Source organism: Aspergillus luchuensis, chromosome 6, assembly GCF_016861625.1.
Source record: "Aspergillus luchuensis IFO 4308 DNA, chromosome 6, nearly complete sequence".
Lineage (NCBI taxonomy): Eukaryota > Fungi > Ascomycota > Eurotiomycetes > Eurotiales > Aspergillaceae > Aspergillus > Aspergillus luchuensis.
The window spans coordinates 2,719,306-2,745,370 of NC_054854.1; the positions used below are offsets into that span (position 1 = coordinate 2,719,306).

General features: G+C 44.4%; 9 protein-coding genes across 9 annotated transcripts; 5 read left to right on the forward strand and 4 right to left on the reverse strand.

The window, feature by feature from the left end:
• Window positions 1–2,257: 2,257 nt before the first annotated feature.
• On the reverse strand, window positions 2,258–2,551 carry AKAW2_60908A (uncharacterized protein; the record flags this gene model as incomplete). The annotated part of the gene is made up of 1 exon (XM_041693085.1): window positions 2,258–2,551. The coding sequence occupies one exon, from the start codon at window positions 2,549–2,551 to the stop codon at window positions 2,258–2,260; it is 294 nt and encodes a 97-aa protein (XP_041546406.1).
• Window positions 2,552–3,615: 1,064 nt separating this feature from the next.
• AKAW2_60909A (isocitrate lyase/PEP mutase family protein) lies at window positions 3,616–4,737 on the reverse strand (the record flags this gene model as incomplete). The annotated part of the gene is made up of 3 exons (XM_041693086.1): window positions 3,616–3,645; window positions 3,708–4,189; window positions 4,242–4,737. 3 exons carry the CDS (start codon window positions 4,735–4,737, stop codon window positions 3,616–3,618), a joined length of 1,008 nt encoding a protein of 335 aa, XP_041546407.1.
• A 403-nt stretch (window positions 4,738–5,140) lies between these two features.
• Window positions 5,141–6,847, forward strand: AKAW2_60910S (uncharacterized protein; the record flags this gene model as incomplete). Its single annotated transcript, XM_041693087.1, has 5 exons — window positions 5,141–5,272; window positions 5,326–5,386; window positions 5,440–5,611; window positions 5,676–5,944; window positions 6,009–6,847. 5 exons carry the CDS (start codon window positions 5,141–5,143, stop codon window positions 6,845–6,847), a joined length of 1,473 nt encoding a protein of 490 aa, XP_041546408.1.
• A 164-nt stretch (window positions 6,848–7,011) lies between these two features.
• On the forward strand, window positions 7,012–9,441 carry AKAW2_60911S (uncharacterized protein; the record flags this gene model as incomplete). The annotated part of the gene is made up of 4 exons (XM_041693088.1): window positions 7,012–7,325; window positions 7,377–7,694; window positions 7,752–8,650; window positions 8,714–9,441. 4 exons carry the CDS (start codon window positions 7,012–7,014, stop codon window positions 9,439–9,441), a joined length of 2,259 nt encoding a protein of 752 aa, XP_041546409.1.
• Window positions 9,442–9,824: 383 nt separating this feature from the next.
• AKAW2_60912A (flavin monoamine oxidase family protein) lies at window positions 9,825–11,376 on the reverse strand (the record flags this gene model as incomplete). Its single annotated transcript, XM_041693090.1, has 3 exons — window positions 9,825–10,588; window positions 10,665–10,965; window positions 11,056–11,376. The coding sequence occupies 3 exons, from the start codon at window positions 11,374–11,376 to the stop codon at window positions 9,825–9,827; spliced, it is 1,386 nt and encodes a 461-aa protein (XP_041546410.1).
• Window positions 11,377–12,940: 1,564 nt separating this feature from the next.
• AKAW2_60913S (fungal specific transcription factor domain-containing protein) lies at window positions 12,941–14,887 on the forward strand (the record flags this gene model as incomplete). Its single annotated transcript, XM_041693091.1, has 5 exons — window positions 12,941–13,450; window positions 13,522–13,795; window positions 13,857–14,032; window positions 14,091–14,271; window positions 14,343–14,887. 5 exons carry the CDS (start codon window positions 12,941–12,943, stop codon window positions 14,885–14,887), a joined length of 1,686 nt encoding a protein of 561 aa, XP_041546411.1.
• Window positions 14,888–17,445: 2,558 nt separating this feature from the next.
• Window positions 17,446–18,556, forward strand: AKAW2_60914S (uncharacterized protein; the record flags this gene model as incomplete). The annotated part of the gene is made up of 2 exons (XM_041693092.1): window positions 17,446–17,813; window positions 17,875–18,556. 2 exons carry the CDS (start codon window positions 17,446–17,448, stop codon window positions 18,554–18,556), a joined length of 1,050 nt encoding a protein of 349 aa, XP_041546412.1.
• A 214-nt stretch (window positions 18,557–18,770) lies between these two features.
• On the reverse strand, window positions 18,771–19,727 carry AKAW2_60915A (NmrA-like family protein; the record flags this gene model as incomplete). The annotated part of the gene is made up of 1 exon (XM_041693093.1): window positions 18,771–19,727. One exon carries the CDS (start codon window positions 19,725–19,727, stop codon window positions 18,771–18,773), a length of 957 nt encoding a protein of 318 aa, XP_041546413.1.
• A 727-nt stretch (window positions 19,728–20,454) lies between these two features.
• Window positions 20,455–21,493, forward strand: AKAW2_60916S (SDR family oxidoreductase; the record flags this gene model as incomplete). Its single annotated transcript, XM_041693094.1, has 3 exons — window positions 20,455–20,754; window positions 20,815–20,909; window positions 20,989–21,493. The coding sequence occupies 3 exons, from the start codon at window positions 20,455–20,457 to the stop codon at window positions 21,491–21,493; spliced, it is 900 nt and encodes a 299-aa protein (XP_041546414.1).
• Between the last annotated feature and the right edge of the window lie 4,572 nt (window positions 21,494–26,065).

Below are 26,065 nucleotides of genomic sequence, written 5' to 3' on the forward strand. Positions count from 1 at the left end.
CGTATGTGCTAGATGATTGCTAGGAGTGGCATATCTGATTCAGGAGGAGAAATACTATGATCAAGTAACTATAATTTACCCCAAAGGAAGTTCCATAAAGCCGCCAAGTACGCCTAGCTGAATCCACTCTTGACTTACGGCCTGACATGGCTAAGTATCATGGGATGACTGGGCTGATCCAAAGCTTAATTTCTATTCATCATTCGAGCTTTCGCTGCCCGAATCGGCGCTGGTTGCTCACATATGGGCCTCCTGTCGGCTTGCTTTCTTGCATTCCTCTAAGCCCAAATATTGTGCAAGACTGACGGAATCGAATGCCATCAATTTATTTTGTTTAGCCAGCGGCCCGGAAGTGAGAGCAAGGTGACGTCCACAGACGGAAAGCTGATCCGGTGCTTGCGCATCTATTTCATCACCTACGACATGATGTCGACAGACGTTCCATGTATCTTGTGATGACTTACGAATAGAATAACTTCCCCTCTCTTGGTCGCTTTGAAAGCTCAGCATTCACCCGCTCTTAAGCTATCGCCCAAGTTTTGACCGCTAGACTAAAGAAGAAATAACGCGCCTATCCCAACAGCTGCTCGAGCAATATGTCCGAAAAGTTATCAGATTTCGACATGGCACTCAAACCTAAAACCAGGAGGCCTTTCAACTCCACTATGCAATCTATGTTGACAAAGCTCCATTTGAAACACAGCCTGAGAGCCTCATTCAGTGTCCTGCCTCCGAGACTGGTGGAAAAAATATTCACATTCCTCTCCGTCCCAGATCAGATCTGTTTCGGACTAAGCTGTCAATTAATTCTATGTTGTCTCAAGTCCTACCTTGAGGAGCAGAAAACCCAGCTTTATCAGCTTCTTCCCGTCGAAAAAAGAAAGAACATATTCGCCAAGATTGAACAACAACCCAGAGTACAGTTGCTACTTCGACTCGAGAGCGATCGTTGGAGATACTGCAGTGACTGTCAAGTTCTTCACCCAGCCTTTACCTGGCGGTCTCTACGTGATCTTAAGGAAACGCATACGAAGCAATCGAAATGTTGCTCTGGATGTTCTGTTCTAAAAGGCAGTATACGCTGTATGCCATATGCTGGCGAAGTTGACATTTGCCCGTGTACGAGAATCACATTCGTTGATAAACTGGACTTGATACGGCTATGCAAAAAGGAAAAAAGGTTCGTGCCTGTCAGCAATGGAAAGTCCAGTAGCGTTCCTCCCACTCAAAAGCCGAGTAAAGATTTCCAGCATTCCTGCGTGTTCAACGCAAACCCTTTGTTTAGGGTCAGAATCAGGACTGATCTTTTGTACGATGATACGCACCAGAGACTGTGCCTGTACAATTTCTATGAGATCTACACCGTACCCGGATGTCCTTTGAAGAGCTTGCGATCTATCACCAGGTGTCCACACAGAAACATAGTGGATTTTGCTCAACAAATCTTTCATGAAGGTGGATCAAGGTTTATGGGGTGGGAAAAGAATCGCTCAACGCGCTCTGCTAAATTCAGTAGTTGGGCGAGGTATGAGAATGCAGAAGGTTGCTACTACTCCATGACGATATCAACAGCAAGAGACTTGGGGAAAAGTGATTGGCCTGATAAAGCTTGGACTCGCCAATCTTCTCATCGCAATACCCCCAGCGGGAACGCTTAACTGAAGGGCGTCATTTGATATAGTAATGTTTGGGAAACGGCCATTTATCTCCCTTTCTCGATATATGCTAGTATGAGGCACAGCTTGACGAAATGTTATTCTACACAAGACTGTTTGGATGACTCAAAGGGATAGTCATTGATCTTAACTCGGTAACAGAGAGTCTAGGGATTTTCTTCACTTTCACTTGTAAGGATCGAACAATATCCACGTTTAAATTATTAATCCTATCCACGTTTAAATTATTAATCCTCATAAATTGATGAAATCGTGCAAGTATACCCTTATATTTGGACTGCACTTGTACCAGCTATCAAATGTACATCTTTATCCTGTATAACGTAGAATTTTCGGATATCCCCCTACATCTCCGTCGCTAACATCAATGGCTAAGAGCAAGTCCGCCATTTCAATCATTAGATAACCATCACTAAACACTAAGCAGAACCCGTAGCAGCAGCAGATGCACTCGTGCTCGGAATTGCCGCAGCAATGTCTCCCATACCGGCCATGTTCATCTCAAAATTATCATTGACCTCACCTCCATCCTCAGTCCAGTACCCCTCAGGAGACAGCGAGTCATCGCGCTTGGCATTCACTCAGATTGAGATCCAAGCGAAGATACCGTCCGAGAAACTGTCACCGAGAAGAACATACTCCATGAACGGGTCAGTCGTGTCTGCCTCCGTTTGCAGAATGGAGTCGTCGGCGTTCTCAGTCAGACTCTGGGTATTGGTCGAGTAGGGACCCGTCTTCTCGACCTCGGTAATTGGGTCCTGTTCGAAGAAGATCTGGCCCACATGCGAGGAGTGGCCGTCGTACATGCCGGCGATGGTGCCATTGGGAAGGATTTTGGTTTCGTTTCGTTGGCGGGGTGGGTGACGACTATGCATTTAACGTTTATTAGTTTGGGAGCCTTCCAAAACAGCGAAGAGGTAAATGGAAGGATAACGATTGGGGAGGGGTATAGGTGTACGTACCATGAATATGAACCGCTCGGCCAGCATAATTCCCGGGGAAGATCGATTCGAAACGCACGACTCCGTCGTGTCCGCTGGGCTGGACGCCGCGCAGGAGGGTCGTGTTGGTGTTGCCTTGGGTCAATTTATAGAGAGTGATACCTGTAGCAATACCGCTTCATAGGCTGGACTGGAATATTGATATGTAATCATCTTGGGAAAGCTTGGACTAAAGTCTGCTTCTGGGTACTAGAAGAGTCAATGTTAAAGCAGCCAACATAGTATGTCCTTCATATTCCGAACCTGGTGAATACTAGGCCCAGCTGACGAGTTTTATTGTGGGCTTCCAAGATCCGTCCCCACCTAGTAGGACTGGATATCTAGAAGTTTAGCTCTGTCCCTTAATGCGGTTGAATGGACGTTAGTTGAGCATCTTTCGATATCATGACCGTATTCGAGTAGACCCAAAGAGTTTTCATGACTAGGCTTTAGTTGTCTGGATATACCAGTGCAAACAATACCTTGCTACTATAGCATCCGGGCTCAATCTACACAGCCACAGTAATGTGGTATTTCTGGCGTTCATCATTGCACAGTCGCGTTTTGATCATGGTATTTTTAAATCCCTAGCCATCTTGGATGGTGTACTGATAGCCCAATATTAGGTTAGGACAAGGTAGTTTGTCCAGCTTCTATGAATTTGTATGTTATACACTCCGACCCCAGAAGGTGAAAGTTAAAAGAGATTCATAGCCTGTACAGATATCTCCAATACCCGAAATAACCCTACCCATATCCAAAATAAGAGCAGCCACTAGACTGCATAAAATCGATATATACTACTCCAGTTAGGGGATATATAGCTCAGAACAAATTTCACAAGGAATTAGCCTAGAACCAATCACCTGTATTGCTTGAAGTTTGGAAGAAAGATAACTACACTTATGCATCCTTGACCTGAATATGATCATATCACTACCAAATCCCGTCTCCCATCCTCACTCGTACTTATATCTCTCCTCCAATTCCTGTGAAAAATAGCATTTAGCAGCAGTTACCGAAAGCAAGTAGCATGAACCATAGCACTCACCCAGTACTTATTAAACCCAACACCTTCACAAACTTGGTCATATGTCAGTATCATAGGCGGCGCTCCAACCGTCATGCTCCGCTTCAACCCATCAAGGGCTTCACGGAGTCCCCGCAAATGTGCGGCGACCAACGTCCACGGATACGCCACAGCGCAGAACCCCAATTCCGCAAGGTCCTTGGCCGACAAGTTTTCGGTCTTACCGCCTTCGATAATATTTGCGAAGGTCGGAATGCCCACTTCTTGCACGCAGCGTGTCATGGCCTCGCGGTCCGGCAAAGCTTCAACAAAAACCGCATCGACGCCGAGACGGCGAAACTCGTGTGCTCGGGACATGGCTTCGTCCCACCCGTGGATAAGAGCATCCGTCCGTGCCAGGATGAATATATCGAGGCCTTCATTGCGGGCGTCACAGGCGGCTTTGATACGAGCGAAGGCTTCCTCGCGCGACACGACGCTTTTCCCTTTCGTGTGGCCGCATCCTAAAAGTGGTTAGTATGTCACACAAGAACGGAAAGAGAATATGAGATATACTCTTAGGCCATTGCTGATCTTCAATCATAACTCCAGCCGCACCAGCAGCAGCAAAGCTCTCCACTGTCCGCTTGACGTTCAATGGACTGCCATACCCCGTGTCACCATCCGCCATAACAGGAACCGACACCTGCCGGACGGCATCACGAATTTTGTCGCACATCTCAGCCATAGCAATGTACCCCGTATCGGGGAGGCCGTAGGAGCTGGCAACCGCGTACCCGGCAAGGAAGACCATGGGAAACCCGGCCTCCTCGACCAGGCGAGAGGAAAGACCGTCGTAGGAGCATGCGTGCGCAAGGATCTTGTTTGGGTCTCCATGTGCCTCGAGCATCATCGTACGGAGACGAGATGCCTGAAGCGATGGGATTTTGCCGCGCACGTTTGGCAGTTTGACAGTCACATCCTGCGTGGTGCCATTCTGGGGTCCAATACCTGGTTTGTGGGTCCGCAGGGAGTCGAACTGGAAAGGGTAAGGCACTTCGCTGGTAGACATGATCAGAATTGGGTTTAGCGTTTATAGAGTAGGTCAAAATACTTCAGTTGCAAGAATATTGGGCTTGAGACAAATGTGCACGTTCACTTGACGTTTTATGAAGCCCTCAATTCCCCACGGATATTTCGAGCTTCGGGTATTTGGCAATATCCGCCACCCCGCTCCGCTATGTCGGCAGTAGGGAAGAAGAGTTTCAATTTCATGTTTTGATGCATGAACCCCGTGGGGAAATGCGATCCATTGACCTGGTAGGCCCCAGATTGCGGGGAAGGCCATGCAGGCTCTCCTTCTGCATGGGAGTATAGCACCGTGGTCCTATAAAAGGGGCCATTGAGCGCAACATGGACTTTGCAGTTGAGGAAGTACAACCATCCCTATCTTTTAAGGCAAAACTTCACACAGTATGAGTCAAGACTTTAAACCTATCGATGATCCAGGTAGTGAGCACATTGAGGGAGTGGATCCAGATTGCATGGACCATACGCTTCAACGAGTTCAAGTCAGTCCAGAACGACAAAGGTCAATCGTTCGGAAGGTCGGCTATTCCTTCTGTGTGGTATAGAATGAGTGAAGCTAAGTTCCAGAAAGTTTGACCGACATCTATTGCCGCTCCTTTGCGTCTTGTATATTTTGTCATACTTGGACCGCGGTAAGTGCACCATGTCTCCGTTCCGTCTCATCATTGCTCATGCCATTTTAAAGGCAACATCGGCAACGCAAAGATTGCCGGGCTCCAAGAGAGTCTAAATCTGGATGATTCAGACTGGTCCTGGGTCCTGAACAGCTTCTATCTGTGCTATACTGTCTTTGAGTGGACAAACCTACTGTGGAGACTATTTCCCGCGCACTATTATGTGGCAGTTTTGTGCATCTGGTGAGTAGTCCCTGCAACCGTATCATCGTCGTATTATATAAATTAAACTATCGCTTGAATACAGCTGGGGTGCTGCTGCCATGTGTAGCGGAGCAGTTCACAACCTTGGTGAGCTTATTGTGTGTCGGTGCTTGTTGGGTGTGTTCGAAGCCAGCTTCGGCGCTGGGGCACCTTATTTCCTCTCCTTGTTCTACCAACGGCATGAGCTAGGGCTCCGCGTGTCGGTACTTCTAGGAATGTCTCCGATCGCGAACTGCTTTGCCTCTGCACTGGCATATGGCATTACTCAGATCCGGAATGGACTTGAGCCATGGCAGTATCTCTTTCTGATTGGTGAGTCTCGTCCATCTCTCTGGACCATCCACAGGAATTTCCAAAAAATAACCCTTGAATGTAGAAGGGGCACCTACCGTCATAATCTCCGTCGTTGTGTTTTTCTTTCTCCCGGATAGCCCCGGGTCGGCCCGGTTCTTGGATGAGCAGCAACAAGCAGATGCAGTTGGGCGCTTGACAACGCAAGACCGCACGGCGAAAGACCGCGTGCATTGGAAGCAAATCTGGAGTGGTCTCCTGGACTATAAGAACTATGTGCACATGATCATCCATTTCTGTTGCAATTATTCCTTTGCGGGTCTGTCCAATTTCCTGCCCACTCTCATTGAAGATATGGGCTACGTCTCCGTCCACGCTCAGGGCCTCACAGCCCCTCCCTATCTGGGATCTTTCATCTGCTGCCTGGCAGCCGCCTTCCTGTCGGACCGGTTGGGTAACCGAGGCTTGGTAGTGGTAGGATTCTCGACAATAGGCTTGGTTGGCTACTTGATGCTGGCCTGTGTACACGATGCTAGCGCAGATGGGGTACGGTATGCAGGTATCTGGTTAGCAACATGTGGAGTGTTCCCGTCTCTCGCGATTAACATTACCTGGTTACTGAATAACCAGGGTGGCGACAGTAAACGAGGAGCCGGGATGGCAGTGTTAGCGATATTCGGGCAGTGCTCGAGCTTCGTCAGCAGCTCTTTATTTCCGGCCACTGATGCACCCAACTATACGCGTGGGTGTGCTGCGGGAGCAGGCTTGACGGGCTTAGTGGTGGTTCTTGGCGCCGTGCTACACTGCAAACTCAGGCTCGAAAATGCTCGACGGAACCGGGTGCATGGTCGCGTGAGTGAGGAACATGCTATTGATGTGACGGAAGCTGGAGATGATGATCCTAATTTTCGCTATATCACTTAGTTAACCTCAGTCACTGTAACTAGTATGCACTAATGATTTCGAGTGTCGTGGGGCAAGTACACCCGAACTTAGGTTTAGCGCGATATAAAAGTGTCGGGTATTTGGCAATTGCCGAACTGCGGCTTCCCTTCTCTTCAACATCCTCTCTTACTTACCCCGGCATCATGGAACGCAAACCCAGCAGGCCATCCCGCAGTCGAGCAGTAAGCCGGTACCAGTATCAGAGAGCATATCAGGCCTGCATCCCTTGTGCAAGACACAAAACTAAATGCAAGCGCAGTGACAATGCAATCACCTGCGAAAGGTGCGAAAAGAAGGGCATCCGGTGCATGTCTAGTAGCAAGCGACCATGGTCGCGAAGCACCCCTAAAGGGAATAAACTAAATACGTATTCACCGCTAGTCACCCCGGATGCTGAAACTGATCCAGCACTAAGGATGAGAGAGATCCATGATGTGGACGGTTCACGAAGTCCGTCGTGGGTCCATCTTCAAAGATATTCTCTGTAAGCAGTCACTAACCCGAATAGTGTAACTGAGGCCCGAAGGGCGGACAGCTTAGAGCGAGGCATCGACCCAGAGCAACGGCGAATGACGAGTGGAAAGGATTTCTCTCAGTCAATGATGGAAACAGTGGTTTCCAACGAACAGGATGCCATGAGATTGCTATTCAAAGCAGCAGCCCCGTCAAAACATCCCACCGAAGTCGCCACACCCCTGTCGTCGAGACTCCACAGTGACAGCAATGCGGAGTATAGTTATCTAGACGCTCTTCGTGTGTGGAATGCATGCCGTTTTGTTCGGATGGGGTGGTTTACAGCCCAAGAGGCCATTTCTCTCATGGAATGGTAACTATGTCGCCCTCTCAACAAGGTTCTGTATTCTTACGAACTAACAATGGGCAGGTTTTTCACTCACCTCAGCCCGCTTTCGCCAATCTTGACCGATTTCTATGCCACTCCCACGAATCATTTCTGGCTTGTTACACAAGAACCCTTCCTTTGCTGCACCATCCTCCTTCTTGCCTCCCGTTATTACATTCTTCCCGGTCGCGCTGGGCGAGTACGATCCTCGTTTATTCACCATCGTCTCAGTCAACACTGCCAGCACCTCTTGCTCCGAGTCATGCTTGGGCAGGAAAAATTCTCCAAGGCCAAAACACGAACCCTAGGTACGATAGAGGCATTGTTGCTGCTCTGTGAATGGTACCCCAAGTCGTTACACTTCCCCCCAGAGAGCGATGGTTGGGACTCGGATTTGATCATGACAGACCCGGACGTGCGCGACCCGCAGCTGGAAAGCGAGCATGAGCCTTCTGTCTCGCTTCAGTGGCAACAAGAAGTCATTGAGCCGACCAAGCGTCTCGAGCGTATGTCCTGGATGATCCTCAGTGCAGCCGTCGCCCTTGCCCATGAGTTGGGGGTATTCAGAGATGAAGCTACGTTGGCGCCAGTCCAGACGCAGACTCGATCAGACAGCAGAGTATATCACGAGACCCTGGAACTGAGGCGAAAACGACTTCCCTCTCTGCTGTTGGTCTATTCAGACATGGTATCCGCACGTATTGGATGCGACTCGCTCATTTCTCTGGAGCTCAACTCGCCGGGTGTTCTCTTGAGTGCGGATGACGAATGGTGGGCGCCGATGCGGTTGTGGGTAAGGCTCATGCAGATCTTCAGATCTATAACGTCTACCTATACCGCCATTTTGAAAGAGGATAGACCTGGTGCTTCGATCAGGTCTCTGATCGATGCGAAAAGTCAAGAGCTCTCCGAATGGAGATCCATCTATGAGTCAGTCACCGGTATGTTGGTGCGATCGTCATCAGTCATTCCAGCTAGCGCGCCCTGTACTAATGTTACTCTAGTAAAACAAACAAGCTTCAGCAACACCCTTTTCATTGATTACCAGCATGTCCATACCATACTAAACTCCATTGGCATGCAGGAGAGCCTCGCCCTCAACTCTCCGCGAGACATCAGTTCTCCGTGCGGATATACCGATGCCGTGATTGACGGGTGTACACAGATCCTCGCCAAGATATCCACTCTGAGCCATAGTGGGCTATTGCGCTATATGCCTGTTCGTATCTTTTTTCGCATGGCCAGTAGTTCAGTTTTTCTTCTAAAGGGTTTGGCTTTAGGGACACCCCGGGTGCGACTTTGTTCGGCTCTGGAAACACTAGAGTGCACAATCGAAAGGTTACAGGAGGTATTAGCCGAGGACGAGCTTCACTTAGGTGGCCGCTATGCCAAGCTCCTGGAAATCGTGGTGGCCCGTCTCCGGAAATCCCTCCTTGATGCATCATATGTTTGCAGTGATCCTGGAGAGGAGCAGATCAGGAGCACCAACAGGCAGGATTATATGGAAGATGTGAATCCAGAGGCCCCCTTACCGATAAGAGACGAGAATATCGGCTTTCATATACAAACATCGAGTCCTGAAGAAGGTCGAGACCTTTTCAGCGATGACCAATGGCTCTCCCTTCCCTTCGACACTTCCATGGCTCCTTTTGGGTCATTCCTTGGCGACCTGGGCATCTTGCCCGATCCTATCGACACGGATCTAGATTTTCTATGGAATTTGCCGCCTTGATGACCGACCCATATAGCTCCACACCGTGAATTTTATGGTAGACTAGGGAGCTATTTATGACATCCACCTGAAGCTTGGTCGCAAGTGCTTCGAAAGGTTGCATAGTACGAAATAGCATTAAAGATATTGGCAGTATACCGCTATTAAGTAGAAGTCACACTATGATGACAGCTGGACGCCAATGGATACGGCTAGGTAATAAACCCTTTAAATCCACCTCAACAGACATTTGTTATGTTGCGCTTCACATAGTCAGTTGAGCAGACCTGTGCATCCTCTTCAGGATTGTGGTACTCAAGATACCTTCTCTGACATATTTACAAGGTTACCGAGAGACACGAAACGGTAATTGATCACATCGCCCTGCCCAATGTAGAAAGAAATCACAGAGTTGCCCTTCCCCTTCCACTCAAGGCCTTGATAACCTCCGCTGCCCCAACCTCACCCGAACACAGCGCACCCTCCATATACCCCCTCCACTCATTGCTATACTCAGTTCCAACAAAATGCAAATTACCCACAGGCTTGCCATAGACATCCGCGAACCGCGTCATATGGCCCAGTGCGGTGATCGGCGCCAGCGCCCCACGACTATACCTCTCATGCTGCCAAACCTGGTCAAATACTTCAATGGGTTTGTACACCTCGTGATCGTTGTTGTCACCAGCGTTGAACACCTTAGTCAACTGCTTAATGACCACCGCTCTTCGCTCATGAGGGATGAGCTTGCCCCACTTCCTCCCCTCGTTGCCATTCACAAAGCAGGTCAGAGAGTAATGACGGACTTCATCAACGGAGGTGTCCCTAGCCAGTATTACCGGCCCGCTGTACGAGGCGAAATAGCCATTGAATCCGCTATCGCGCCACCAGGGCCGATCGTAGCATACAATGGCTTTGTTGTAATCGCCCAGCACGGTGGCGTTGGTGACTTCCTGCACTCGGGGCGGGAGAGGAGGCTGGATATTGAGCTCTTTGTACATGGTGCTGGGGATGGAGAGGATACATTTGCGCGCTGCGAAGGACTTGCCAGATGTTGTTGTTATAATCGTGTGGGTGGATAGATCCTCGATTGTGGCGATCGGGGACGAGAGATGGATGTTGGAGGGGCCGACGAGGGATGCGAGGGCGTTTGCAAGGGATTGAGAGCCTGGATAGCGTTAATATGTGAGTACTTCGTTGTCCTGTTCAAACTGGATTGCAAGGGACAAGTTGGGTTTATTCACCATCTCTGAACCGCAGATGCTGCCCGCCGCTCGAGTCATCCGCACGGATAGCCAAAAGACCGTGGTTGCAGCGGCAGTAATCGATGAACCAAGCAGCGGAGTACTCGGACGATTCCAGCCCATGCATAACCCGCGCCCAAAGGTTTACCATTTTGATTGTCTTCGGCCCTGCTCCGAGATTACGAATGTATTGCTCGAGGGTGACGTTGTCATCATCAGCCCGAGGAGGGCCAGGTTTCAGCGACTCGGCTTGAATGTGATCGCGAATCTTTGCCAGATTCTCCTTTTCTTCTGTAGTCCACTATAGGCGATAGCGACAGAGAATATATTAGCTAATTGTTGTCACTTTGCAGTATGCCACTCCGGCGGGGTTTTCTAAAGGCACACTAACATCAGATGGAGTGACCCCAAACGGAAACTCGAACCTCTCGTTCGCAGCTTCCTGCATGATCGCCCTTCCTTCTAGTCGCTGTTCTACAGTCTTCAGACCAAATTTCTTTATGTATGCGCCTACCCGCTTTTGCAGGTTGACATTGATCCAAGCACCACCCAAGTCAGCGTACCCTCGACCAGAGGCAAGCGGGACACTCCAGATCTTCCCGCCAATGCGGTCGCGTGCTTCCAGGACGACGACTGAAAGGCCAGCTTGTTGTGCTGTAATAGCAGCCTGCAGGCCGGAGAAACCGGCACCTACGACGATGAGGTCGAACATGGTGGCGATGATAGAGAGGTAAACGGGAAGGAGTGAATATCCTGAGGGGGCTTTCAGGAGAGGCCAAGGTGGATCTGACAAACCATATGTATTGTCTGGCAACTACAATGGAATGTTTAGGTACTTGAGCTTCTTTTAAGGCACTATGGTGTTGGTTCAATGGGAGACGATACTACTGTCTCTTGTCTCGGAACCCACAATCATCTCGGGTGTGTTGACCCGACCCGACCCGAGGGTCCAGCGTGCCAGCTTGTCACGCGTCACTGTACATACCTCCACGACGCAGCGGTGAGAGGTGAGACATAGTCTGGTATGTGCACTAAGCTTCTCGTAAATTGTCTGAGGTCTCAGGCACCTCCCAAGCGACAACTAGTGGGGTCCTATCGTGGTTATCTATGCACAGGGTGGAATCCTCCCTAACCCTACGGCTACGATAGATGTAGAATACACGGTCGCACATTCAATGCGATCGATAGATAAGATAAGCCGGGGGCTTTCCATATTCTGTCAGAGCCCTCGTATCTGGTCTGGCACCTAATGAACTAGAACCCAACTTGGTTCTCTCCACGATTCTGAACTCAATTTAACCGGGGGTGTCTTAACCGAAATAAGCAACGCTTTCCCCGCGATTTTGACAAGTGCGGGGTTAAGCGCAGCTCCGCAAGCGAGTTCTCGAGTTGGCGCCAGCTGACAATAGCCCATAATCATGGAGGCTCATCCCTCGATGTCAGCACTTTCCAGATGTCCAAATCGTATGATCCATTCCTTCAGTCGCGCTTGAAGCTCTTCAGAAGATGGCAGAAGTCCGGAAGACCTCACGGAAGCTAAAGCGGACGTCAAACGCGTAAGGCTCGCCCTCTTTCTCCCTGCAGGTTCGCCGGAATTACCTGGAACCAGATACTGTTCGTCCTTATCGCTAAACCTGAGATCACAAAAATACAGATGTATCGCGTGTCGTACCAGCAAAATTAAATGCACCGGTGAAGAGCCATGCGCCAACTGTCAGCGCAGGCGTGTCGAGTGTCTTTTTGTAGAAGGTGTGAATAAAGTCATTGTTACTGAGAGGTTCGTAGGTGATCCTATGTTAGAACATGCGACATATAAAACTGACAATCGGGCCATGAGGATGGACAGATATCTCCGAGAACTGCAAAATAGAGCTCGCAAATGCCAAGGGCAGGATACGGAGGTCCAGCCGGACCGACAGTCGATTAAGCGGACCTCAGCATCGGCATTCGGATCGGATGCAGATATTGATGGTACGATGCCAAACGAGGTCTCATGAGCTAATGCACTTTCAATCCTACTTGGCTAACCCTTGCAAAATCCAAAGCGTCTCCGTCTGCAGATAATCCGACGCAGCTGTTCACAGCAAGGACGATATGGACTAGCCCATTCACGCTCCCATCGCGAGTGATAAAGAAGAACGATAGCACCAAGCGAAACTGGAGTACGTCTGTCGCCGCCAATACTGATCCCTTCTTGGACCTAGCTAACACAGTGAAATATACTAGCTTGGCTTGCCCCTACGTCAACTTGGTCGTTCACAGCACGGTTGAAACTCATGATTGCAGAGAAGCTCCAGATTGTATCGCACTGCAGCGGACCAGATCTATTCGACGGTGACCTCTACCCAATCCACTGGAACCCCCTTCCGGTGAATGAGCACCCTGATGTCAGCAACCTTCCTTCAATGGACTACGCACTCTACCTGTTCAATACCGTCAAATTTCATCTGGGACATAACTTCCGTCTACTCGATGAAGTCAACTTTTTACACCACACCAAGGAGTTCTACCATGGAGACGCAGCAAAGGAAGCAAGCAAGAATCGGCTATGGTTCGTTCAGTTTCTACTAGTTCTTGCATTTGGGAATGCATTCTTGTTGCCAGTGGGCTGTCATTCAAGTAGCGACAATAAAGAGCCACCCGGGGCTAAGTACTTCGTGAGGGCTATGAGTCTCATGCCCGATCCGACAACGTTATCCCGCGGCGGGTTTGTGGCTATTGAAGTGCTCGCATTGACAGGGTTGTATCTTTATTGTATTGATCACCGGTCTTCAGCATACTCTTATGTGAGTCTACCCGATCACCCGATCATATAGTACTGTTCTCCCCAATTCTCATGCTTATAGCTTCCCCTCAGGTGGGACACGCCATCCGCATTGCACAGATGGACGGTATGCATACTCAACTGCCTGAAGACGAGCTCGGAGCAGAAACTGTCGCCCGGTCGAGGGATCTTTGGTGGACACTATACGTTTTGGACCGCCACATATCGTCGTCAGTTGGTGCGTCCATGACACTCCAGGATAGCGATATCACCACCCTGCTTGACCCACCCGGGACAACAGCGCAGAGCAATGCTACGCTTGGCCTTCTGGTGAGGCTGTCGCATCTTCTATCATATATTCTGTCAAGTACGATATGCCTTCCCCAGAAGAAAAGCCGAATAGGACTGAGCCGGCTGACATCTGAAAGCTATATACAAATGTAGTCAAACTCAGCTGGGGACGTTCCTCGAGACCACACGATCGATTTTACAAGTCCTTGCCAGTCAAGCCCAAGACATCGAGAATATCATGGAAGTGAAATTCCAGAACTCAGTGGACGCCATGTCGAAGGGAACAAGGCACGTTACGCTGCTATATCACCAGGTATATTTCCCTACGTAACCACCAAGAGTACATTGCACTGACAAGATCCGAATTACAGTGCGTAATAGTAGCTACGCGCCCACTGTTGCTATCGGTGCTTAAAGAGCGATTAGACCGACTAGGTCACGGACCGGAAGACTGGCAGAGCATTGTGGCCACGACCGATGGTCTGATCTCGGCAGGCATTAAGTCGGCAATCAAAACGCTGCAGATACTGAAGGACGAAGACAATCTACTAGGTGAGTTCAGGTTCCTCTAAAGCAGTTCACGCAGACCATGAAGTCCAATTGATCTAACGCACTAGACCTAGACGTCTTCCTCCCCTTCGACATGGAGTTCACCTACGGAGCAGCAATGCACATCGCCATGGCCAAAGCTGTCTTTCCCAACGTCACCGAAGGTGAGAATGAAAACTGCATGAACGATGTTCACTCGATCCTCGACCAAATGATCCAGCGTGGAAACAAGCTCGCAGCAGCGCGAAAGTCCGAACTTGTACAGCTTGAAAAGCTCTTCCAGGAAGTCGCAGAGCGCATCGAACGGCGGGGACTTGAGACACTTACCCTGCCCACATCTTTCGCGGCGGTGCCACCGCCCTCCGAGCTGTGCTCCGAATTTATGATGGCGGGACGCGTCGACCGTCCTCAAGACTCGGGAGATCTGCCAGCTTGTCCAGTGCCTTTGACCTCGGTACCAGGGTCCCCGTCTGTTCTGGCTCAATCTTCGAGCCTCGGCTTTTTAGATAGTATTGGGATTTCCTCGTACGAGTTTTTCTCGTTGGTAAATCAGATTGGGCAGACGGAGGGGTGTAGCGTTTTGGATGCAGGTGCGCCATCCTGGGATGGGTCCATGTAGATTGTCACGATAAGAAACTGCCGGAAAGTCTTTGCCATTATCCTTGAACCGAATTTGCGTCTATCTGTAAAATATAAATCCCCATAGGTTCATCTATATCTCTTGTGGCCGAAACGATTTCGGAAAAACTACCCACACAGTGCTACCTCTAGTGCCAGTGTATGTCTCTGCTTGATTTTAATACTGATGGTAGAAGACTTTCGGACATTAGTGTGCTACTCATTAGTGTCCTACTCAGTCCGACAGTTGTAGTTGCAAATACCTGAATAGCAGCGACAATCAACCCGCACAATCCGACTGGAGTATTCCAGCTATAGAATCCCTCGCGTTCGCGACTCCACCGATCGGGTTCCCCATCCGACGGGCCCGCAGCAACCGAGATAACCAACAATTGTCGCCTCCCCACCATCACTGCCAGCGACAGTGATAAGATTTGTACGAATCATTCTTTGACCCTCCGTCCACAGATAACTATGACAACTTAGGTCTTTCTACAGCAAAATTATCACATTGCTGGTCTGTATATATCAATTCCAATTATTCCGTTGGTGTATATTGGGGGTCAGAGCTGCAGGTGTCGCTAGCACCCGCGTCGGGTTCCAAACCCGAGACTCGACATCGGTTTCTAGATACTACCGACGAACCCGAGCCGAGACAAGCACTACCCGGGATGTTTCCATCGTTATTGGTTGATTGAAGTCAGAGCTGGGGTCTCTCGTATAATCTACATCCACACTTCCGATGCATGTTTACGGGCGTGTCAGGGGAAGCGGGGAGGCAGATGTGTCTGGTCACAAGGTGTAATGGGGGTTGATCTGTGTTTGAAGCTTAGCGGGGTGTTATGTAACAATGCGGTTGGGAGAACCGTCGATTCCTTTCTTCTTGAATCAAGCTCCCATTGTTGGAAGTCGTATGAATAATGTGAGACAACCTGGATGCAGTAGCATTAAAAGAAGGAATAATGCTGGTTGTCAATCTACTATACTGGTATAGAAGCTGTCAGACTAAAAGAAGGCTTACAAGATTCAACAGACTATACATGAAAAGATAAGCGAAGTATAGTTCTGTCCGTTCACTGCACATCTTCCTGTTTGGTGCCAACTTGGCCAGGTAGCTACCAGATTGAACCTAATTCAATAATGATCTTGAAGCTCATTGGCCACTGTAGATATTCTTAGTCTAATGTTTGTCAGTCATTGCAGATAACTGGCCCCTTCCAGGGGAGATTAGTATTCAAACTTCGCTATTCGCACTAAGGCCCACTAGATATTTTCTATTTACGCCTAGGGCTAATGATCCAGAGATAAAATGATAGGGATAAGCTTTTTAGGTACAGCTACTGTTTATGTACAGTATATATGTTCGGTCCTGGGATTTCCGATGAGGATCGTTATTGTGAGGCTCCAGGTGCCTTTTTTACAGGGTTTTTTTGACTGGTAACGAATAAATATCATGGTGACAAGGGATCAATGCTTGCAATTTACTAGTAATAGGCCACCTTAATTATATTTAGAGAATGTAAATATTTGGAAGCTGACACTTGTTGTGTCTGATCAAGATGGAGGGGATGTGCCTATGCTGGAGCGGGTAAAATCTACAGAATGCGCTAGATCTCAGCTCCCGAGGATATCTACGGATCAACATAGTGGACTAGTAGACTCATGGGATAATGCTTGCACTGTGTGCAATTGGAAATGCTACGATGGTCTACACTCGTCGATGGCCCTCGCGTCGGGCGAACAACGCGCTATCTCGGTTCGCTACCGATTACGCCTGTACCGCTGGCCCTATCTTTCCGTGATCTTGATCTTGGATGTCACTCCGCCTACCACTGTTTAGCTATGGAAATTGACTAGCGGCAACTGCAGCACTCCCGCTATTTCCCTCGCGCATCAGCTTCGTGCGTCCCTATCAGTCCATGGCGCGCGATCCCACTGGCATGGATCATGAGAACAGAAGACGTAGGGAGGACTTCGAAGCTGATAGGCAAGGCAGCTGCAAGACTTGCCTCTATCCTGTCGTCACGGTCTGTGGCTTCTTATGGTCCTTTGCTCCATTTGGAAAATCTATCCCGTATAGAAATCCATTGGCCAAACCAGCCCGGCTCATGAGTCTAGATCCGAGCCGAACTTGGAAGGGATAATCAGCTGGAATCCGGTTTGCTATTCCGATTGATCAGCCGGCATTATCGGGATGCAAGACGAGCAGGTCTTTCAGCATACAATCATCATTGTCTCCCGACACCATTAATGACATACCGGTAATAGTGTTCAGGAAGTGTACGTTCATTGGTTATCTGGAAATGCTATCTCCTATCTGGCGCTAGAGCAGATGCATGTTATGCTTCCCGTGACGGCTCGGGTCCTAAGCACTCCGCTCAGCATACCCCGGACTTGGCATTTCAAGGCTTCATTTGGAACTATAAGTATCGAGGCGACATCGCAGTTAGAGACGATTTCTATAACTCAACACAATCAATCGCACTTGAATCAACACTGCCATTCATCGTCTAACTCTCTCTACACATCTTAGGATCATATCTATCCATAACCTACACAATGGCCCCAGCAGCCCTCGTCTCAACCTACACCCCACCCCCTGTTTCCGGGCCCAAGACCAAGAAGGCCACACGCCCCGCCAAGAAGCTCCCTCAGTCCCTTATCGAAGGGGCTAAGATCCCCCAGAAGCGCACCTTCGACCCAAGCGAGCACTTGGTCTATGAACCCCCGGAGAAGATCCACAAGATGGCCGACTTCGGCCTCGAAAAAGCGGGCATCTCTCCCAACGCTATCTCAGAGCCTTTTCGTCTGTTCACGGCCGAAGCAATCAGACAAATGCGCGCTGAGATCTTCAGTGAGCCTGTGCTGAAGGATTGTCAGTATGCAAGCGATTTCTGCGCCAGCATGGTTAGGGGCATGGGACACAAGTAAGCATACACCTTGCTGGACATTCTAGCCCTATCGAACTAGACTAATGATCATAAATAGGCGAGCCCCCTTCACGTACGACGTATGGAAGTCTCCTGAACTCCTGTCCAAAATCTCCGCTATCGCCGGCATCGACCTAATCCCAGCCTTCGACTTCGAAATCGCAAACATCAACATTGCCATCAAGGACGACGAGCCACCTTCGTCCCAAGCCAGCAACTCCTCTACCAAGCCCCCCGGAGATGACGATACCCCGGCATTCGCCTGGCACTACGACTCCTTCCCCTTCGTCTGTGTAGTCATGCTTTCCGACTGCACCGGCATGGTGGGCGGCGAAACAGCTATCAGGCTCCCCAACGGCACCATCAAGAAAGTCCGTGGTCCCGCACAGGGCTACGCGGTTGTCATGCAGGGTCGGTATCTTGAGCACCAGGCTTTGAAGGCACTTGGCGGCCGGGAGAGAATCACAATGGTGACGCCGTTCCGGCCTAAGGACGCAGATGTGCGCGATGAAATTTTGCTCACTGGTACTCGGGGAATCAGCAATCTGGAGGAGATGTATCCCCAGTATTTCGAGTACCGCATGGAGGTCCTTGAGGAAAGGGTGCGGGCACAGCGCAAGAGGGAGAGGGAGAGGGAAGTTACTGGACGGCCGTTTAATGTGGAGGAGACAAGGAAGTGGGTAAAGGAGCAGAGGGACTTTTTGGATAGTATTCTGAACGACATGATTGTAGTTGAGTAGGAAATGGGTGTTGTTGAGTTTTTTGTATTACGTTCGAGCGAAGTGTGTGGTGACGTGGTCAGGATGCATGGAGGAAGATGTCCATCTATGGTACTCCGGTTTGTCTTTATGACGTCCACGGCAAAATACGATGCTATTTGTTCTGAATAAAATCAATATATCTATGACATCTATGATGGTAGCGCCTCAGGGGTTGATAAGTCACCCTTGGACCTTACGTCTTTAGCAAATCCTCCAACACATCGGTAGGGGTCCGTCTCGGAGGAGCAATGTCCAGAACCTCCTTGCTGGTAGCCGAAGCATTGCACTTCCCTTCCCACATGATCCACAGGGCATTCTTTATTGACTTGACAACAGTCATGGATTGACCCGATCCTTCATATTGACTGTCCAGCATTGCATCCAAAAGGCTGAGATCTTGATATGTCACTTCCTTCACCTTTGTGCCAATACGCTGCTCCACTAAGCCGACAAGCTGTTCGCCAGTAATATCTTCCGGCCCATTCAAGACATATTTCGCCCCGCTGTGTGGACTCGGATCATCCAAGGCCAAGAGATGCGCAGCAAACACACCGACTTCATCCGGATCGATAGGCGCAACAGGGGCATCTTTGGATGCCATCAACTTCAAAGGGCCTAGTTCGCCATTCCGCTTAAACTTTTTGATGTACTCAGCGAGTACGGCCATATAGAAGCTTGTAAACACGTTTGGCTGAAGAGAAGTCCACTTCAGGGCGCTGAATTCCGCCGAACCAAGCATCGCCTCAATAGCCCAGTGCGTGCGCGGATAGTAAGCACCGCAATCCGGACGAACATTGGGTGCGGTGGTGGAAATTCGCACAACGTATTCGACACCAGCTCCAAGGGCGGCTACGTGGAAGGCAGACTCTTCGGCAAACTGGTTTGGTGCGTTGTGAGACGCGATGAAGGCCCTGACGACTTCATGTTCTAGGAGCCAGTCGGAGGTAATATCGGTCCAGTTTTTTTCGATGATTTCGACGCCGGGGATTTTTGCAAGCTGTTGGGCCGTAGGGCTAGTGAGGGATCTTGTCAGGCCGAGTACCCGATGGTTCTTGAAAGACTCGTTGGCTTTCAGAAGGGTTGGAAGAGTCTCGGTCACGGCTCGGCCGGTGTTGCCCGTTGCGCCGACAATGAGGATGGTTGGAGCCATGATGGTAGTCAAGTGAGAGTTGTGTAAATTGATGAGATTGTTGAAAAAATAGATACGAGTTCCATCTTCAGGATCTTTATACTCAGAAGATATTGCACAATAGGTAATTGTTTGCAAATTAGATTTCAAATTGCGAACTTCATTTGTGAGCATCCGTTGGCGATCATCTTTGGATCGGGTGGAGGCTCCGGAGGTGGGAGGGCCGAGATGTCGGAGCTCCCACCCTGTGCATATTGAATCTGATTCAACCATTACTTCGGACAGAGTCCGAAGCGTCCTTAGTATGGCACAGCTTCCAGTCTCCGCTGGTACTATATGTCATCATAATTTATTCTCGAGTGGCTGATCCCCAAAAAGAGTTGATATCAAGGTCATTGTGGCAAGGGCATCGGGCTGGATGAAGTTCACTCAGCTATGACCATGCCTCCTATGTTTTACCTAAATCATCAGTAGCTGACAATATCTACTAGTATACAAGGCTGCCTGCTAGTAGCCGAAAGCGGCTGGGCCTGTCGCTTCTCCAAATATAGGTGGACATCAATCCTTGTAATCGACATTAATAATTCAATTCGATTATAAATCCAAGCTGGTGGAAAGATGGTGTCCTGGAGCTACCGATAGAGGAGAAAAATATAGATGAACCAGTCAAGCTTAAAAAATACACAAGTAATTATTGAATCTTCGGTTACTGAACATATACTGTCTCGTCGCACCTTCCCATAGCACAATGACCCTGAAGTATCTCATCACTGGTGCCACTGGCGGCCTAGGGCAGCACGTCTTGAACTACTTTGTCGAAAATATCCCTTCCTGCGACTTTGCCGCTGCCTCATCCAACCCCAATAACAAAAAGCTATTTGAACATCGCGGAATCGCTTTCCGTCATGTTGACTACGATGACCATCAATCACTCGAAACCGGATTACGTGACGTCGATAACTTGCTGATTATCAGTACTAGTGGTGCGAGCAGAAGCGAGCAGCATGCCAGGGTCATAACTGCCGCTAAGACAGCTGGAGTGAAGCATGTAGGTAGTCCAGAAATAAATCTGAGAATGTTGCGAAATCAACGCATTAATGAATCTTAGGTGTGGTATACCTCCTTTGTCTTTGGTGGGTTCTCAGACGACTCCAAGACTCCAGTACAGCAGGACCATCTTTTCACTGAAAGACTGCTTAAAGAGTACGTTGCATGCATCTCCTACCTCTGTACACATCTTTTGCCGGGTCCAATTTATCCCAATTTAGGCTGACTATATCAGGTCTGGTCTTACATTTACCTCAATCCGAGAAGGCATATACGCGGAATGCTTTACCTTTTTCCTTGACTGGTATCCTGAAAGAACAACAGTGACGCTGCCGGGAGACGGAGAGATAGCATTTACCCGACGTGCAGAACTTGGTGAAGCTACCGCGCGAATCATGATACGTGGTGGATATGAGAATCAAGTCGTCATGTTCACTGCAGAGGAAACAATCACTGCCAAAGAAATAGTGGACATTATTAACGAGACTACTGGTCGGCAGGCCAAGCTAAAGGTAACCTCACGGGAGGAGTACCTGGGCTCCAGTGAGGTGCATGACCAGCGCGGAAAGTCGAAGGAGTACTTCCAGATGATTGCAACACTATGGGATGAGATTCCAAGCGGCGCCCTGCGCACAACACATCCGTTGATGCGTGAGATTCTGGGAAGAGAGCCTACTACGCCTCGGGATGCTATCCAAAAGCTGTTGACGGAGGATAGGGATTATGTGTTCATTTATTGAGACAATAGGCTGGCAGAAATGTATTAAGTTGCTTGCACTGTCAGGTAAACACGGGAGGTGTATTGCAAGTGATTAGTACTGAATCAGATGAAATCGCCCGCTTTCTCATCTGACTGCAGATACTGCATGACGGAAGTCAATTCCACTAGTTCTTCACTATTGATTCAAAAGGGGTGTGGGATTTAACATTAGGAGAAACATCTGGGTAATCTCTGTTTTCAAGTTCTCCCTCTCATATGCCAGCCGAAAGGAATCATTTGGCAAAACCACAAGCAGAAGCAGGGGGGGGCTTTTGTGTGGTTCATGGGAGGCGAAGCCAGGGTTCAACAGAAACGGGCCTAACCTGTTTGGGAGCACACTGACTAATCCTACCATTGTGGAAGGTACGGCGGTTAATAGCGGCCATCGGGCAAATGTGTTGATGTCCCTTTACCACTCTATATACCGCATCTGAATTAGGATCTCATGATACTCTGCATAATGCTATACAGATTCTTTCTCTAATTATTATTAAATATGCCTCCTTTTATTGATCTTAAGCTGTACAAGACTAAGATTATTAATCTATTTTATAAGAATTATTCTACAGCTCATATTACCTCTATTATTAAGGCACAATACCATGTACAAGTCAGCGAGCGTATAATTAAGACTAGGTTAAGTAGTTAGAGTATTAGTAAGTATAATTATACAGCTACTACTAATTCTTCTCTATACAGCTGGATTAAGAAGCTGTTCTTTGAAAGGTACTTCTTTAATATAAAGATTCTATATATTATATAGGCTGAAGAACACACTGTCTCTTTATAAATATTTTAATAAATTTATATAAAATAAGATCTTATCTAATAAACAGATAATTTTAATAAATATCAGCTCCAGAATAATATAGCTACAAAGTACCTACTTAAAATATATAATAAAGAGATTATTAAAAATTACAGACAAGAGCTTTTATTTGCTTATATATATAATAAATATTTTATTATTTTAAGATTTGTATAAAAAGTAATTATATATTAATATTTTATTAACTAAGGTCTTCTTCCAGATATCAGCTATATAATATCTACTATATAATTATATCTGAGGCTATATAATAACAGTAGAATAATATACAGTAAAATTATAATTTATATATAATATCTGGACTAGATTATATCTAGTTTATAAATAATTATATAAAGCTAGATCTGTATAGCATTTAAATCTATATAATTATTAATATATACTTTTACTATATTATTTAAATTTATATTAGCATTGATACTTGTACATCAGTTAATATTATATAATAATATCTTGATACTGTATATAAATGAAAGATTATTTATAATAAAATCTATTCAAATTATAAATCAGAGATATTTTTATTTATTAAAATTTATTATTATTTCCAAAAAGTATATAAACTAGAGATTAAGATAATATAATATTATATTTTTAGATCCAGTACTGTAAATCAGAGAATTAAGATTTAGTAAATATAATTAAATAAATTATTATTTTTTTAATATTATATATATACAGACAGACTAATTCTTGATTATTTTTATATTAATTAATATAGAACTATTTTAAGATTTTAATTAAAGTAGAAGACTTCTCTAAAAATTTAATTTTAAATTAAATTATTTTATATATAATTTATATGTCTATTCTTTAAACATAGATTTTATTATATATATATATCTGGAACTAATACAGTATCTGAAAGTAATAAGAAAAGTTATATATTATTTTTAATTAATTATATATGAATTATTATCATCCAGAATATATAATTAACTATAATTTTTTTATATATAAAGAGTTTTTCCAGCAGTTAAAAAACTCTGTATAAAACTAAAATATAACTGAGTATTTATTTATAAAGATTTTAGAATAGTATCAAAGAATCTTACTAAAACTGGGCTTTAATCCTAAAAAATTATTATTAATATATCCGGATAAAGTAGAAGTCTTTTTTTATATAATTTATCTTAGCTTACAGAAGCAGATAATAATATATATAAAATCAAGCTTAATACCTGACCTGATATTATTTAAGATATTAATTAAAATTTTTAATTAGATTAAATAATAAGAATTAGAGTAGTTATCTGTAATAACTATATATTTTTTATTTATTATTTTTTTTATTTTATTATTTATTTAAAATTTTAAGATCCTGTTCTTTCCTGTATAAAAAAAGAATTAATATTTTTTATACCAGGTATTACTTATATAAGATATTTCTCATATAAAATAACTCTTTTCTAGACTGCTTATTATTTTATTACTAATTATTCTTATTCTATTTATTATTAATAATATCTAATCTGTTAAATAGTTAATCCTGTATTTAAATAGACTATTTATATTAATCTTACTGTATTACTTAAATCATAATCTATATAATCTATATAACCTGTATAATCTAGCTTATTTATATAGACTATCTTATTTGATAGTAATCCTTATATAATAGTATTTAAAAGAGAGAATATCTGCCAGAATATTTTTTTATATAAAAAAATTCTAAAAAAGCTAGCTGGTATAAAGATTATTATTTATTTTTATTTATATAATATACAGAAAGGAGAATCTGAAGATAATATTTTAATTATTATATATATTTTATTAGATTTGACTTCCTATTCTTAATATTTATATAATATTAATCTTATTATTCTACAGAACAGATATAGACTTATATTAATATTTATATACTTTATAGTCTTAATAACTTCTTCTGAGATAAGCTGCTTTTTTTAATAATTAGCTGTATATATATATATATAGTATAAGAAATTACTTCTATTTATTAATAAAAATTATAAAAAAATAACTAATTTTTCTGTTTTTAATAGCTAAAGGTAATATAAAGGCCCTGGATTTCTTAAAAAAGTAATTTATATTTATTAACAGATTATATCAGGTTTATATAATTATTTAATATTATATAATATTTTCCTTTATTACAGATAAGGCAGAGAAGACTAAGATTAAAAAAAAATTAAAAGAGAAATTATTAAAGAGAAGAAGTTAGTTATATAAAAGAAATTAATTATATAAGAAGATTAGAATAATTTTAATATTTTAGATACTGAGATAGAGATTTTAAATACTTTATTAAAGTATTAATTATTCTAGTCTCCTTCTTTATTTTATTATAAAAAAAAAGATATATAATCAGAGAGAATAATAAGAATTAAATAATTAAATATAGATTATTAGATCTCTGATTATATATTATTTTATTAAATAATAAGATTATAAATTTATATAACAGGGTAAGACAGGCAGAGTAGGGTCTATAATAATAAAATCTCTGTATATATAAAATAAAAAATAAATAATTAAAACAGTGAATATAATATTAGTTTAAATCTATTAAGTAATTTCTATCTCTTCTTTCTGTCTTCTATTAATATATTTATTACTATTATTATTATTATTATTAACTACTACCACTACTAACTACTACTATTACTAATTACTATTACTATTAACTACTACTACTACTACTAACATATTGTATATACTAGATAATTAAAAATAAATTACTAAACTTGATTTTCTATTTATTTATCTTATCTGTATTATATAGAATAAAACTAATTTAAAAATATATTTATATAGTAATAATAATAATAATAATATTAATAACTGTTATATTAATATTTTTTTCTCTTTTTTTAATCTGCTGGCTGGCTGCTGTCTGCCTGTCTCTGTCTCTTATAATCTATAATTATACTAGAACTTATTATATAAAAGACTCCTGGTTAATACTAATTCTATAATTCTTATAAAAGATCTAGATTAATTATATTTATTTATATATATTAATATAAAATTACAAGTGCTTGCCTGGCCAGGAGTATAATTTATTAAATTTTAATATAACTAAATTCATGCTTACTAGATTATAATATACTAAGTAAATTATATTAATATTTTATTAATATAATTTTAGGAAATTTATCTATTAATCCTGTATTCTAGATACTATACTGGTACAGGAAATATTTTTCTAGAATATTATTATTTACCAGGCATATTTAATGATATTTATACTAATTATAAATAGTCTGATACTAGTAATAGTTATATTATCTGAGATTTAGTATAAAGTATTCTATAGAAAATTTAATTTTTTATATTTATTATTAACAGGGGATTACCTGTACTGGGAGCCTCTTATAAAAATACTATTATTATAAGAGAAAAAAAAAAAAAGAAAGAAATAATTATTATATTAATATCTCTAATATATCCGGATCTTTTAATCAAGGAGAAGGATCCAGATGTTATAAAAATATTAATTATTATTATTAATAATAATAAATCTACTATTATTAAAAATAATAATAATTATCTAGTATCTCCTCGCTGTCCGGCCAGGCAGGAGATACTGGATAATTAGAACTTATAAACAGAGTAAGTCTAGGTAAGTATAATACTATTTTCTTAATTATTAATATATACTTGTATCTGCACCTGCACCTGTACCCTAGTTATATAAAATATCTGTATATAATATCCTGGGCAAGACTTGCATCTTTTTATAGTACTCAGGACTAGTAATTA